Here is a 16,489-nt window from a genome sequence, read left to right on the forward strand (position 1 = left end):
TAAAGAAGCGCTGAATCTGACTTGGTGAAATCTCCCATAGCATGTTTTTAAACCTTACATTAATGAGTGTTTAGTAAATTAAGGAAGTTCCTTGCATTGACAGATAGATCTGCATAGTTATAGCCTTGCCTACTCCAGAACCACTTATAGGAATTGAGAAGACTCCTGTGGATGATGGTTTAGCTGTCAGGCTTAGCAGTATATTTTTACAATCTTACCATGCTGATAGGTATATAGCATTTAACAAGGCGGAGGGGTCCTATGCACTACCTCATATTCCAAAGTTTTGCAACGTGTCACTTCTGCTGTGAATCTTTGTTGTTGCATTACTGCACGCAGATAAAAGCATTAAATTGACTACAGCAGAGATTTTACCACAAAACCTGAGCAGAAATGCAGTGATAACACTGGAAAACATTACAAATAAGTTTCTGATATGCTGAGGGTAGGCAGGGGCCAAATTCAAAGTTATGAGAACATTTCACAAAGTATTATAACACTCCTGATACTTTCAGAAGGATAGCAGATAGCTCTAGAAATAAACGATCTGAAAGGTTTGTCATTTCATAAAGATAAACACTTTAAAAAAAAAAAAAAAAAAAAGACTATTGTAAGAATTTTTTAATGTTCTGTATAATTTATTCTAGGTGGTCAGATATCTGGCAGCGTGACATTGAGATCTTCATCTGTTTCAACACCCACTTCTTCCTGCAATAAAATTTCTATTGTTAGGTAGCATAGAAAGGCAAATAGGCCACAACACTCTAAATAATGGTAGCGTTTTCTTAAGCAGAGATAAAATTCCACCTTTATGGCAGTTGAAAAGCAGGAATTATAGGATCAAGGCAAAAAAACAAAAACACCATACATGAACATTTACCTATCTTTACAAAAATGCAAGTATAGAAAAACAAACCTGCCACAAAATCCAGTAAGCCTGTATGGGTTCACAACTTAGTAACATAGTTGGTAAGGTTGAATAAAGACAATAGTCCATCCTGTTCAACCTGTGTAGGAAAATCATTTACCATATGCCTGTATAATGTTTTTGCTAATATGCACATCCAAGAGTCTTTTAAAACTATCCATACTTCCAGCTGACACCACCGAATGTGGAAGAGAATTCCACATCCTTACTGCCCTGACAGTGAAAAACCCCCTACGGATCGTAAGGTTAAGCGGCTTCTCCTTCGTTCTCAATATGTGCCCAGTGTCCTCTTACACTCCCTGGGACTGAAAATTTTCATACTTTTGATTGCAATATACAAATATTGCAAAAGTGATATCTCCTCGAACATCTTCTCCAGGGAGAATAAATTTAGCGCTCATTGTCGTTCCCCATATTTAAGGTCCTCCAGTCCCCATATTAATTTAGTTGCCCTTCTCTGGACTCTCTCCAGCATATCCTTTTGGAGGATTGGTGACCAGAACTGGATGGAATACTCCAGAAACGGCCGAACCAGAGTTTTATAATGTAGCAGAATCTTATCTGGAGTAAATTCCTCTTTTAATGCATGTTAATATTCTGATGGCTTTGGTAGCCGCAGATTGACACTGCATGCTATTGCTCAGTCTGTCTTCTACTAGGACCCCTAGATCCTTCTCCATCCTTGAAGCCCCTAGGAATGCTCCCCCTAAAGAGTAACTTACGTTTATAATTGTTCCCCTCCAATATTACCTTATACTTAACAGTATTAAACTTAATTTGCCATGTAGTAGCCCACTTCGTTTGTTTATTCAGCTTCTCTTGTAAAGTTAGGGCTGTGTTATTGCCCTGCATATTTTTGTTTCAGCAAACACTGAGATGAAGCTATTTATCCCATCCTCTATCATTTATAAACAAAAGAACAAAAGTCCCACTAACCAATCTAGACCATTCTGAGTATCACAACCCTTTGGAAACACCCCGTAGCCAGTTTTCTATCCATGTCTACAGACCAGATCAAAGGCTTTTGCAAAATCCAGATACACCACATCCACCAGCCTTTGTCCAGATAGCAGCTCACTTCCTCGTAGAAGATTAATAGGTTGGTTTGGTAGGAGCGATCTTTCGTAATCCTGTACTGATAATGATATTTTCATGAGCAAATTCTTGGATATGGTCCCTTATCCGATTAGTTTACAGGCCTATAGTTCCCAGGAATATATCTGCCTTTTTGTTTTGTTTTTTAATATTGGTACCACATTGGCTTTTCGCTAATCAGCTGGTACCAATCCAGTCAGTGTGCTGTCCATGAAGATTAGGAATAAGCAGTCTGGCTAGAACCTGAGTTTAAGGACTCTCAGGTCCTGGGGATTTATTTATCTTAAGCTTTTCTAATCCTTTCCAGATACTGACCTCTGTTAGCAGCACACCACAGGATCTACACTTGTGGCTAACAATACTGTCATGGTTGGTATACCCCTCCTTTTTTTGTGTAAAGACTGAGGAGAAGAAAGCATTTAGCACAACTGCTTTCTCCTTGTCATCTGTAACCACCTTCCCTTCCTCATCCTTAATTGGGCCTGTGTGTTCCCGCCTCACCTTTTAATATACCGTTAATATATTTAAAAAAACTTCTTAGGATTAGTCTTACTCTCATCCGCTATATGTCTCTTTAGCAGCACTGATTGTGTTCCTTGTATTGTTTGAATGCCGACACTGACACCTCCACTTTGAACTTTTAAGGCCATTTATTTAATTGTACATCGCAGAACACAGAGTCATAGTAGTTGCTATGTGGGTTATAGACCACCTTCAGGTGCTGGACACTGGCACACCCTAAACAGGAAGTTGCCCTCCTATAAAACCCCATCCCATACTGGGAGTACCTCAGTTTTTTCGCCAGTGTTTAAGGTGTTGGTCATGAGTAAAGATGTGCTGTGTTGAGCTCCACTGAAGCATTCCTTCCTGGGGCCAGCTATGCAGCCGGATCCAAAGTGTCTTTTAGGCCGAATTGAATGGTATATGGTCCTTGTGTCCGAAGAAACAAGGTTTTGCCTGTCACGCTTCTCTTTTTAGAGAGCTGCACCCCGGGATCGAGTACTTTGGTATTTTCAGCCATAAAGTTTTACTGATGGGGTGCTATTACGGGGCCAGGAGTGTGGGTTCCCCGAGAGTCCCTGGTTCCTGAAGGTTTGTTAATGGAACCCACCATGAAGGGTGAAGATTGGGTCTGTTGGTTTTACCACAGAAAACCCTGCAGCGGGAAAGGTAAGTGGAGTTTTTCTAAATAATTTTTACATTTTCTTATGAAAGGTAAAAAAATAAAATAAAAAAATGTTGTCATGCCTAAGAGTCACCACTGGGGGCTGTATAGAGCATGTACCTTCTCATGCTTTCCTCAGAGATCATGCTGTGTCAGGAAGCAGCAAGCTTTTTTCCTCTGGCTAGCAGGCAGACCTCCTGTAATTTTTTTGGGGGGGGGTTCTCTACCAGACACCCCCCCCACCTTGACAAAGCTCTCCCCCTCTGCCTGGAAAGGGGAAAGCTAACAAACAAAAACTACATGCTCCATTTTTCCTACTGCCTCTGCACGGTGGCTTGTCTAGATCTCCTTGCCATCCCTCCCTCATACACAAGCCGATCCTGTCTGATCGGAGGCTCACGCGGGAAAGAGAGAAGAGGCGGGGCTTAGCACGGCATTGGCAGCCTCCAACGTTCGGCATAGGAGTGTGTTTAAAAAGCTCAAGTTTTGGTGCTGCAAGTTATCGGAGGGACACCAGAGCAAAGAGGAGCATGTAAAAGGTTTGGTGACACAGGCATTCCTATTGACACATTTATTATTCGCATCAGGCTGAGAATTAATGGCAGCGCCTGTATTATTGCTCAAAGCAGCGGATGTGATTCTTCTGGTAGTACCTCCTGCATTTATGCATGGGGCTAATGTCAGAAGGGGAGGTAGAAACACCTCAAAAGAGGGCTAAAAGGATCTCCCTCAATCTCTGAAAGCCTAAAACTCATCTCTACAATGGCATCCTCCCCTGAGAGGGGGGGGGGGGGGGGCGGGGGAGGGGTGGCTGGTCAGAGTGAGCCTCCAGGGGCCATGGGATGTTTGCAACTGTTTACAAAACTGCAGCCCCTGCCTATAATTCTAAAAAAAAAAAAGAATAAAAAAAAAAAAAGATTTTTTCTCAGCCATGATAGCATGGGAAAAAGGTTAGTGGTTTTAATCACATCCCAGATTGGGATAAAATGCAACAGGTTCCATTTCATTGACCAAGTACCCTCAAACTGAGGATCTGGGGGGCGGGAAAAGAGGTTTTCTCTCAGGGGGCCGTGAACAGGCTGAGGACTCCTCTTCTGAGGGGTCATATGCGGAAGGATCAGCTTCACTTTGTGGGTGAAATTGGTCCGCTCCACTTTTTATGGTACTCTTAACCGAGTGCCCACTTCTTGTTTTCGGTTCACTAAAGCCATCTCAAAGCTGTGTATGCTTTTCCTGTCCATTCATTGTTGGGAAAGTTTATGTATTCCGAGTGGGATCACCCAGATAATCCCTCCTAAAAAGTTTTTCACACTTTAATACGTTTTTTTCCCTCCATAGGATAAAGGCAATTGATGCTGCTATATCTTCTGTTTAAGGGCTCTTGCACATGGGGCGGATCCAAACTGATCCGCCTTGTGGATATCTGCTTGCTCAGCAGGGATCTCTCCATGCAGGGACAGACCTGTCAGAGCGCCGCTCTCCCCTATGGGAGATCGGATGAGGACGGACTGCAGAGATTATGGATCTCAAGAATCGAAACCAGTTCCTGGATATACGCAGTTTTTCGCATGGAGTCAATCCAATCAGTTGTCTCCATCCTACAAAGAGGAGAACTTTTGACATCAATCGACATCAAGGGTGCATACCTCCGTGGGCATATTTTCCCGCTCACCAGTATTATCTACTTCAAGGTAGAAAATCTTCATTTTCAGTTTGTAGCCCTGCTTTTCAGTTTACCTACTGCACCTTGAGTGCTTACAGAGATTCTGGCCCCTCCTCTAGGCAGATTAAGGGCCCAAGGTATAATGATTATAGTTTACCTAGACCATCGGCTTGATAGACCGGTTGGTAGCCCACTTAGACCAAAGTATGGTCACCACATTCAACTACCTGGGATACGCAAGTTGGATTCTCAACCTAGAGAAATCTTCTTTAAAACCATTAAGGAGGTTATGGGTCTGTTCATAGATACACCCAGGTAAAGATCAGCGCCATAAAAGGAACTGATAAAGGTGGTCGAAGCAAGATGAATCCTTTTATTCAGTTGCATGAGGAAAAGATGGTGACTTCATTCAAGGTTCATTATGCTCATTCGAATCTGCTTCAAAATAGTATCTTAGCGGCTTGGAACAAGAGGGTTCAAGCTCTAGTTTTTCCAATTTTCTTTAAAGGTGCGCCGGAGTCTCAGTTTATGGTTAACAACCACACATCTGAAAAGGGGAAAATCCTTCCTACAGTTACCTGGGAAGTACTAACAACATACGCCAAACTTTTTTCAATAAAAAAGGAATTTCCAACAAAAGATACAGGAAAATACACTTTGTAGTTAATGAGAATACTTCAGGCATATAATCAACAAACATTTTGGGCAATGGCATAGTTTGATGCAGGCGTGCACAGCTTACAACCATTGGCAGTATGCAGAATTATCGTGTTACGCAGATAATGCAACAGAATCTAGCCTGTATAAAGGCGCATTAACCAATGGAGGAAAAGAAAGCTATATTGAAAAGGTTGAGAAAAGACAGGAATAAAAAAAAAAAAAGAAGCAGGGTAGAAATTAGAAGAGAAGACAACCACCCATCCCATAAGCCCGGCACCAATCATAAGTACTGGCAGTCTCTGCGAAATCAAGGGTATGCCAACCATTTTTAGGTTGGGGAGCAGTCCTGGAAGAGATAACTGTCCAAGAGAAGTGGTCCAGATCAGAAATCACCTTGTCAATTAACATTCTACATATTCAAGCAGAGTGCTTGGTCCTGAGGGCCTGGACATTTAATTTACGGAGCTATAGTGTCAGAATACAATCTGACAATGCCACAGCAGTGGCCTAAAGAAATCACCAAGGAAGCACAAGAAGTTGTGCAGCCCAGAGAAAGGTGAATCATATCCTATCTTGGGCAGAAAACAATGTACCTTGCCTGTCAGCAGTTTTTCATTCTAGGGATAGAAAATTGGCAGGCGGTCTATTTTGAGTGGCCAGCAGTTGTTCCTGGGAGATTGGTTCCTTCACCCTGATATCTTTCTGACAATAGGTCAAAGATGGGGGATCCCAGACGTAGATCTGTTTGCGTCCAGGTTCAACAGAGAGTTTAAAAAACTTTGTTAAGAACAAAGGATCCGCTAACATGCGGAACAGGTGCATTGGTGTTTCCATGGAATCAGTTTTACTGATTTATGCATTCCCTCCTTTTCTGCGTGTGTTCATGACTTCTTTGTAGGATCAAGCAGGAAGGGAAGTTGGTGACTCTTATGGCCCCAGTGTGGTCCAGAAGATCTTGATATGCAGAGGTCATAAGGATGGTGGTAGGGGTCACATGGACCCTACCACCACGTCCAGACCTTCTCTCGCAAAGGTCTGGTATGCAATCTTATCTTACAAATGCTAAATTTAACAGTGGCTATTGAGGTGACACGGCTTAATCTCCGGTTAGGTCACCGCTGAACCCTTGGGACTTGAATTTAGTTTTGTTGGCATTACAGAAACAGCCTTTTTTTGAGCCGATACAACATATTGCCTTGGTCCTTTTTGACAAGGAAAATTTTTTTCTGGTAACCATATCTGCTGCATGAAGCGTATCAGAATTGGCTGTTCTTTTTTGTAAAGAGCCATATTATTATTGTTCACAAGCATAAGGTAGTATTGCGTCCTCATTCTAACTTTTTACCTTAATTTTTTTCATAACCCTGTTCTATGGAAGAAAAAACATGACATTCTCTTGATGTGATGAGAGCAGTCAGTCTACTTATAGGCAACTGATCAGAATCGGGAAAACTGATGTTTTGTTCATATTGCCTGAAGGTCCTAAAAAGAGGACAGGCAGTATTGAAATCTACGATTTCTAAATGGATTCGACAAGCTTATGGTTTAAAGAGGTAGATTCCACCCTCTCAAATCAAAATGCACTCTTCTAGGGCTGTTAGTGAGATTTGTGGGCAGTGCATCACTAAGCCTCCATGGCTCAAATTTGCAAGGCCACAACTTGGTCTTCAATCCATATATTTACCAGATTCTATCAGGTAGATGTAAAAAGGCATGATGATGTCACCTTTGGGCATAGTGTACTGCAGGCAGCAGTATCACTCCTCTAGTCTCATGTTGCCCTAATTCTGTTGCGTCTCCCTCCCCTCAGTTGGCATTGCTATGGGACATCCCACATAGTAACTACTATGGCTCTGTGTCCTGCGATGTACAATTAAAGAAAATATGATTTTTATAACAGCTTACCTGTAAAATCCTTTTCTTTTGAAGTACATCATGGGACACAAGTCCCGCCCCTCTTTCTAGTATGCAGGTGTAGTGCTTTGCTACAAAACTGAGGTACTCCCAGGATGGGAGGGGTTATAGAGGGAGGCAACTTCCTGTTTAGGGTGTGCCAGTGTCCAGCACCTGAAGGTGGCCTATAATCTACATAATAACTACTATGGCTCTGTGTCCAGTGATGTACTTCAAAAGAAAAGGATTTTACAGGTAAGCTGTTATGCCGTTATAAAAAAATAGGATTTTTTGTACTCGCCGTAAAATCCTTTTCTCTGTAATTCACCGACTGACATGGCTCCTCTCTTAGCCATTGGGTTGTTACGCCACCTTTAGGAAAAGACTAGGCATAACCTGTTATGAAAAACACAGAACGTTTAGTTCTGCCCAAGGGGCGGTCCCTTAGGTAACAACCCCCCAGCCTGCAACAAGCAGTATAACGTAAAGAAAAATAGGAGGGGAGGGTGCTGTGTCAGTCTGTGAATTACAGAGAAAAGGATTTTAGTACAAAAAAAAAAAATCCTATTTTCTCTTATATTCACCAACAGACACAGCTCCTTTCTTAGCCATTGGGACGTCACCAAGCAGAGCCAAAACAGCATAAAAAACTTTATCCATCATGCCATGTGGGAACTAGTATAAACTTTACCCACAAAAATGACAGTGTGTGAGATAACCATCACAAAAAAACAGGGTGCTCCTCAACAGAGAGACACTACCCTCAAACCGCAACAAAACTGCGGTAACAAATGCAACAGTGCATTAACTTAAAGGTACTGTGTTTTTACCCAAAATCTAGGAAAAAATTATGTGTGCAATTGCAACTATACAGCCGCCTGCAAAACTTTGAGGCCAAAACAGGCATCAGCCGATGCACTGACATCTACCTTGTAGAATTTGTTAAAGGTGTGAACAGACGACCAGGTCGCCGCTTTACGCACTTGAGCGACAGACGCTTGATGTCGGAAGGCCCAAGACGTTCCGATTGCCCTTGTGGAATGGGCCGTGACCGGAAAGGGGAGCACCTGCCCCTTCAAGGCGTAGGCTTGTACTACAATCTGTCTGATCCACCTGGAAATGGTGGCCGACGAGACCGCCATGCCTTTCTTCGGACCAGCCACCAAAACAAATAGGGAGTCTGACTTCCAGAAGGGAGCCGTGGAAGGCAAATACACCCTCAAAGCCCGAACCACGTCCAGGGAATGGAGGGCCACCTCCTTAGGATGTGTCAGCTTAGGACACAGAGACGGTAACACAATGGGGCTGATTTACAAAAGGTTTGCGCCATGATTTGCTGCCGACGCGCAATGGCCGTTTTCGTATTCACAAAGCATTTGTGCCTGTAACACAGCTCAATTTCCCATTTACTATTAGCATGCCGGCGCACGGGCAGCCACGATCTGTACGCCACTATAGACCTGGCGCACGGCATCTTCACCTCAGAATTACAAGAAGCTGGAAGTGCCAATATTATGGGGATGATGTGAGGAAGTATAGATATGACTGTCCAAGTAACAAACATGCCCAAAATAGAACGGAAAAGTAACTTTCTCTGAGCAAGCTTGCTGCGCCTGCAAATACAGTTGGAACTGCGCTAGGTCAATTTATGCACTGCGCATGCGCAAGCGGTATTTGCGCCCATTCAAGTGCTCTGGTTCAGTGCACCGGCAAAATCTTAGTAAATGTCAATCCACGTAGATTAATTTGCATAAGTTGAACAGGCGCACCTCTCGACTTGCGTGGGGGTCTCCCGAAATTCCATACCAGGCCCTTCAGGTCTGGCATGGATTTTAAAGGGAACCCCGCGACAAAAAAAAAAATGCCGTGGGGGTCCCCCTCAAAATCCATACCAGACGGGACGTGGCCTGGCAGGCAATGGAGTAGGACGCGGTGTAAGTGAGCTCCAGTACGCCGATACTCCTGTTTTCATCCTGTGCATAGACATTTAACCTAAAACTACAGGACGATTGCCCGCATACCAGTGGAGTGACTAGGAGTGATGTCGCCGACCAAACGTAACCCTGGAGCTGCGGACAAAGTAGCGCAATTTCGCCGACCGGGAGCGGACAGACAGGCCGAAGATGGAGCGGACACGTGCGCGGGCACAGAGTGCCAGGCCTCAGACACGGCCAAAGTGCTGGACGGGATCGCGGGACTTCAGGGGACTATGACAGCCAAAAGTGATGATGTCAAGACTGACATATCCCTTCTCCGACAGGACCTGTCGAAGCTGCGAGACAGGGTCACCGAAGCTGAAACGAGGATAGGGGCAGCAGAGGACGTCCTTCACCCGCTGAGACACGCCGCGGAGGATATGCAGAGGCAGATACACATGTTGCACTCTCATCAGGACGACATGGAGAATCTCCGGTTCATCGGACTCCCGGAAAAAATAGAGGGCACGGATCCTGCTGGCTACTTGGAGTCCCTCCTTGTGAAATCATATGGCAGAGAAGAGTTTTCCATGATGTTTGTGGTGGAGCGCGCGCACCGCATCCCCATGAAGCCCGCACCACCCGGAGCACCTCCCCGTACCTTCATCGCGAAGTTCCTGAATTTTCGCGATAGGGACAAGATCCTGAGGCTCACCAGAGAAAAGGGTAACATACAAGTGGAGAACACCAGAGTAGCGGTCTTCCCGGATTTCTCTGGAGAGGTGCAAAGAAAGAGATCCCTTTTCCAAGAAGTGAAGCAGCGTCTACGAGCACAGCACCTTAAGTACGCCATGCTATTCCCTGCTAGGCTGCGGGTGGAGGACGGCCGCGTCCAGTTTTTTGAGGATCCGGCGGCGGTGACAGCCTGGCTGGACCAGCGGGGTAGGCCTGTCTAGTGCCCGGAGGTCCGTGAGTATGCCTGCCTTTAGTTCACAAATACTTGTTGGTTTGCAAGCCTCACCTTCTCCTATCTGAATTCGGGGAGACCCCCCCCCCCCTCTGCTGGTATGGGAGAACAACTCTGTTACACGCTTTCCCCTGGGGGTGCTGAGAACTGAAACTCTGCCTGAAGACTTTTCTTCTTTTTAATCCACCCCGTGGGGATTGGGGGTTGGGGGGGAGAGGATTGAGCCCTGGGGACTCTTACCCATGAGCAATACACCACCCTTCATACCCGGGCTGCTGGAGAGACGTGAATGGTCTCCCACGCTATACAAGTTGCTCCTAGGAGACTTGCATCACGCACTTGTTCCGTTTCTTCTTTTACCGTATATTGTTACAAGCGGGGCTATACAAGACTGGATGGCAATGCTGGACCTGTAACTGTCTTGCACTCGAACTTTGAGATAGGCGAGGGGAGTTCATGCAGTGGGCCTACAAGTTTTACTAGACCCTGCCGCACCGCGGGGCTCCACTGCCTGTCAGTGTGTAAAGGTGCCTCTAGAGGACTGTTCTTACCCTGGTGTGCCTAACACAGTAATGTTCTGTATGCTGTACCTCCAGTTATGTTGTCAAACTGGAAGATGTGTGCCGGGGTTATGGTTGGGGAAGGAATGCTTTCACCATGTTGGGGAAGGTGTAGAGCTGGGTGGGAGGGGAATGGTTCAACTGTTCTGTTATACTTTTCAAGGAAAACACCGCTTTATTGTATGCTGGTTACTGTGCAAACTACTTGTGGGTGGGGGATCGGGCCATTGGTATGTAAGACTGGGGAGTGGTGAGCGTTTTGCCCTACTCCCGGGTAGACTGCCTTGGTACCGCTTCGGCTGCTTCTATCTTTTTCAGAAAGGAATATGGCATCCGTGAAGTTTATGACTTGGAATGTAAGGGGGCTATGTAATAAGATTAAAACAACCGCAGCCCTGAACTTCCTCAAGACGCAAAAGGCTGATATCACAGCCCTGGTAGAGACACATATCACAGGACACCTCCAGGCGGCCCTGAGACAACCCTGGGTGGGTTGGGTGTTCCACAGCACCCACACTAGCCAGTCCAGGGGAGTCTCGGTACTGGTAGCTAAGAGGACCCCTTTTGAACTAATAGCAATGGAATCAGACCAGCAGGGCAGGTTTGTGTTTATGCACGTCCTGGTGGGAGGGAGCCCGCTTCTAATCCTGGCTTGTTATGTTCCTCTCCCATTTACATTTGTGGTGATTACGAGGGGGCTGGCATTTATGGCACAGAACCCCTCGGTGCTGGCGGTGTGGATGGGGGACTTCAACATGACCATGCATCCGGTTCTGGACAGACCGGGGGGGAGACTCAACTGGTGGACGGTCAAACTTACCCGGTTCGGCAAACTGGTGTCAGAATTTGCATTGACAGATGTTTGGCGCCATCAACATCCACACACGAGAGCGTACACGTGTCACTCGGCTAGTCACCACACGATGTCTAGGATAGACCTAATTCTAATTTCGAGCGCGCTACTGCCTCGGGTGAGGGGGTCAGGGTTTGCGCCACGGGCCCTCTCCGACCATTCCCCATGTTGGGCGACTATCTCGGTTTCGGGATCGGTGTCCGGCCAAGTCTGGAGGCTGAACCCTTTCTGGTTTTCCAACCTGCCGGATGTGGAGGCCATAGCGGGTGAGCTACGCCATATACTATGTGAGTCTGGTACCAACTATACTACTCCATCGGACTGGGATGGGTTCAAAGAACACGCCCGTGGGCTGCTGTCCAGGAAAATCGACCGGCTTAAACGGTCGGCTGGCCTTGCCGTGCAGCTCTCAACGTCCAGACTGCAGGAGTTAGAACTGACACATAATACTGACCCTACCGTTGACAATTTGCGACAGGTTAAGATGCAATCTAGACTGGTCTCCCAGTTGCTTCTGGAAAAAGCTAAACAACACATATTTTTCAGTAGGCAACGGGTGTATGAACACGGGGAGAGAGCCGGAAAACTGCTAGCATATCTTACGAACCTGAATGACAGACCCCCGGTGGTAGTATCCTTGTTGACGTCCCGGGTGAGAGGGTCACGGATCCAGCCTTGGTGGCAGAAATGTTCAGGAACTTCTACCGGGAACTGTATAAAACTCACCTCACATGCACAAACCAGGACATACAGGAAGAATTGCACACCATAGATTTCCCAAGGCTTAATGTTGATCAAATTAGAATGCTGGAAGCCCCCATAAATGACGAGGAGGTGGCTGAGGCGGTGTCGCAGCTGGCTAAGTCCAAGGCCCCAGGGCTGGATGGCTTACCCCTAGAATTTTATTCGACCTTTTCAGAAGTCCTTACCCCTAACTTGATGAAGCTCTACCACAATATATTTAGTGACGAGACCTTGCCCCCCGTCCATGTGGGAGGCGCAAATTATAGTGCTCCCCAAACCAGGGAAAGACCCTGACTTCCCAGGATCTTATAGACCTATCTCCCTCTTACAAGTGGATATCAAGATTCTGACGAAGATCTTGGCCACTAGACTAAATCGAGTTATAATCTCTCTCATACACCCAGACCAAACCGGGTTTATGCCGGGGAGGAATACTGCCATGAATATTAGACGATTGTTCATGAACATTCAGGCAAGCCATGATAATTCGGGATCACGAGTCATAGTTGCCTTAGATACAGCAAAGGCATTTGACTCGGTAGAATGGCCCTATTTATTAGAGTGCCTGAAGTGCTACGGATTTGGACTTAACTTCCGAAAGTGGGTGCGCATCCTTTACCAATCGCCGAAAGCCAGAGTCTTTGTTAATGGCAGGCTATTGGAGCAATTTCCCCTAGAGAGAGGAACTAGACAGGGGTGCCCCCTGTCCCCTCTTCTGTACGCTTTGGCAGCGGAGCCGTTAGCTATAAGGATTAGGGCGTCCCCGGACATAGAGGGTCTGCGCATTGGCAACACCCTGGACAAAATAGGACTATATGCAGACGACACACTACTGTATCTGGCAGATCAGGGGCGGTCTCTTCAGGCAGCACTATCATTGAACGAATGGGTGACTATTCGGGGCTCCCCATGAACTGGGACAAGTCCCAAATTCTCACAATAGACCATTTCCCACCACCTCAGAATATCCCGGAACTTCCATTGACCAGAGTGGAGGTAATTAAGTACTTGGGGGTGCAGGTCACCAGGAATCTGAGGGACTACTGTTCTTACAATATAGAGCCTCTATTCACGCTGATTAAACTTAAAACGCAGAACTGGGCCAAATTGCCACTCGGGGTAATGGACAGGATTAATTTAGTGAAAATGGTGCTCTTGCCCAAAATTTTATACATGATCTGGCACGCCCCTTTGCGCATTCCACTTAGAATATTCAAAAAAATGGAGAGCATAATAAACACTTTTGTTTGGGGGCATGGATGACACAAATTGGCATGGATAACTCTTAAAAACCCCACCAATATGGGGGGGAGCCTCACTTCCCGATCTGCAGGAATATTATCTTGCGGCACAACTGTCCCACTTACATTATCTCCACACAATAGAGGCACCTAGGTATTGAGCCCTGGTGGGGGGCAGTCCGGGAAATCCCTTAGTAACTCCACTCCAGGCAATTTTCAGGGGAGGCCAGATACACAGGAGGACCGACAGGTATAATGAAGGCATGCTCGCACACCACCAAAAAACCTGGGAAACGGCCTTAAGGAAATTACACATGGGGCATGTGCACTCACACACTCCGCTCTGGGCTAATAGTAATTTGGCAGAGCTGCAGCGATTGCCAGATGCGGGACTGTGGGCCTCCTATGGGGTGATATATCTCCACCAAGTTATGACAGAACTGGGACCCAAACCATTTCGCTCCCTTCAGGAGGAATTTTCACTGCCGCGTCGGCTCTGCTTTAGCTATTTCCAAATGCGTCATGCACTCAGAACCCAATTTCGGCGCATGGAGCCCTCCTTAACCCGACCTCCAATCATTGACATAATCCTGGACGCTGACTCTAAAAAACGTATCTCCAATCTATACTCTACGCTCCGTCTCCCCAAGGCGGTAGTGGTAATCCGGAAAGCTAAGGCGGAATGGGAGGCAGACCTGGGTGACATTACGGACGATGACTGGGATGAAATCCTGGAGAACGTGTCGAAGATGTCACCCAGGCTCTCGGATAGGTTAACGCAACTCTATATTATACACCGAGCATACCTGACGCCTCGGAGACTGGCCAAATTCAGACCAAATCATTCACGTAATTGTCCCACATGTGGCCATGACGCTGGTACATTCTTTCACTTAATATGGGAATGTGGCACCCTACGGCCATATTGGTTGCAAGTGGTTCTATTCTTGCATGATGTAATGGGCTCGCCAGTGACTCCGGACCCAAAAATGTGTATTCTGGGACTGTTGCCAGACTCTGAAATTGACAGACATCAGGCTACATTTCTACATGAAACCCTGTTTGCGGCCAGGAAGGCCATAGCTCGAGTGTGGATGAGGAGTTCCACCCCAACTGTTGGTGACTGGAAAAGAGATATAAATAATACTCTAACATTTAAAAAACTAATATATCAACATAGGGGGTGTGTACAAAAATTTTCCAAAGTCTGGGATAGATGGCTGGGAGATGGGGAAACCTGTGTGTGAGAGGGGTATAAGTAGAGATGCACATATAGAGCCATTTGGATTACCTGGTTGAGGGCTATTGAACACGGGAAAGACCTGTTTAGGAGGAGGGAGGGCTGGGGAGTGGGTGAAGGAACGAGTTAACGGCTACACTGTCCCCTGCTGCACTGCGGAATAAGAGGTTGCTTGGGTAAAGCGAATGATATAAAATGTAGTTTGTGTTATTGTTGTACCATTGCTGTAATACATATGTACGAATGTTTGCCGTAAAATGTGTTTGTACATTGCATACACTTAATAAAGTTGGTTTTTCCGAAAAAAAAAATCCATACCAGATCCTTATCCGAGCACGCAACCTGGCAGGCCGCAGGAAAAGGGGAGAGAGCGGCCCCCCCTCCTGAACCTTACCAAGCCACATGCCCTCAACATTGGGAGGATGCTTTGGGGTCCCCCCCCAAAGCACCTTGTCCCCATGTTGATGAGGACAAAGGCCTCATCTCCACAACCCTGGCCGGTGGTTGTGGGAGTCTGTGGGCGGGGGGCTTATCAGAATCTGGAAGCCCCCTTTCACAAGGGGACCCCCATATTCCGGCTTCCCACCGTGTGAAATTGTAAGGGGGTACAAAAGTACCCCCTACCATTTCACCAAAAAAGTGACAAAAGTGTTAAAAATGACAAGAGAGTTTTTGACAAATTCCTTCATTAAAGTCTTCTTTCATCATCTTCCTTCTTCAGGCCGCTCCGTGCAATTGCCTGGATTTCAGGGAAAAAAAACAGTTTCTGAAGCCATGCTGACCCTACCCTGTCTGCCACCTGATGGGGACTTAGGACAGCGATGGTCCCACCTTCCTAACCGCTGCTGGCTGAGGGGCTCTTCCTGCAGGACTCACCACCCTGACTGGTTCTGCGCTGTCTAGCTAGTAGTGCCTGTGTCCCTTGTCAGCTCCCAGGTGCATAGGAGATCGCACTGTGTCATCCAGAGCTGCTGCTTGTGGTGCTGAAACCAATCTACGATGCGTTCAAGCTCCAAGGATATGGCCGCCGAGCATCCAGTATAAAGGACATAAACACAGCAAAAACGGCCGCCAGACTACAGGACAGCATGCTGCTCCTTGAGACTGACCAAAAAACATGCTCAGGCTTCAATAAAATGGCTGCCGAGCATCCAGTATAAAGGACAGAAAAACACAGGGAAAATGGTTGCAGCAACAGGAAAGCATGCGGCTCCTTGCCCTCACCAAAGATGGCCACTGAGGGACAGTGACAGAGCATGGCGGTGAACAGTGCTGCAGTGATCAAAGACACAACCTCACCAGACACCCCCCAGGGAGAGAAGAACACATCAGAGCACAGCCAGCCAGCGCAGCCCCCCCCCCCCCCCCCCAGGTGAGAGTCTCCCCGGAGAGCCCCTGCACATGACACGCACACCGCTCAGCAGCCACATGCAGCATCCCCCACAGGGAGGGGGGGGGAAGATAGGGGCAGGGAGAAAAGAGAGGGAGGTGAGGGAACCCCGAATCTACCTCCCAGGGAATGCCCAGCTGCTCAGCCCCCCGAGGCAGGGAGAGCTGTACTTAC

At 46.7% G+C, this 16,489-nt stretch overlaps 1 protein-coding gene across 2 annotated transcripts in view; it reads right to left on the reverse strand.

Moving 5' to 3' along the window:
• Positions 1 to 606: 606 nt before the first annotated feature.
• Positions 607 to 16,489, reverse strand: part of PSMC3IP (PSMC3 interacting protein) — a 330,428-nt gene continuing 314,545 nt past the window's right edge. For both annotated transcript variants that reach the window (XM_077459441.1, XM_077459440.1), the window contains one exon: positions 607 to 708. In XM_077459441.1, coding sequence (XP_077315567.1) covers positions 652 to 708 — 57 coding nt within the window. In that variant the 3' untranslated portion in view covers positions 607 to 651. The remainder of the gene's footprint in view (positions 709 to 16,489) is intronic.

Source organism: Lithobates pipiens, unplaced genomic scaffold, assembly GCF_037356315.1.
Source record: "Lithobates pipiens isolate NorthernLeopardFrog02 unplaced genomic scaffold, aLitPip1_a1.2 Scaffold_28, whole genome shotgun sequence".
NCBI classification, from domain to species: Eukaryota; Metazoa; Chordata; class Amphibia; order Anura; family Ranidae; genus Lithobates; species Lithobates pipiens.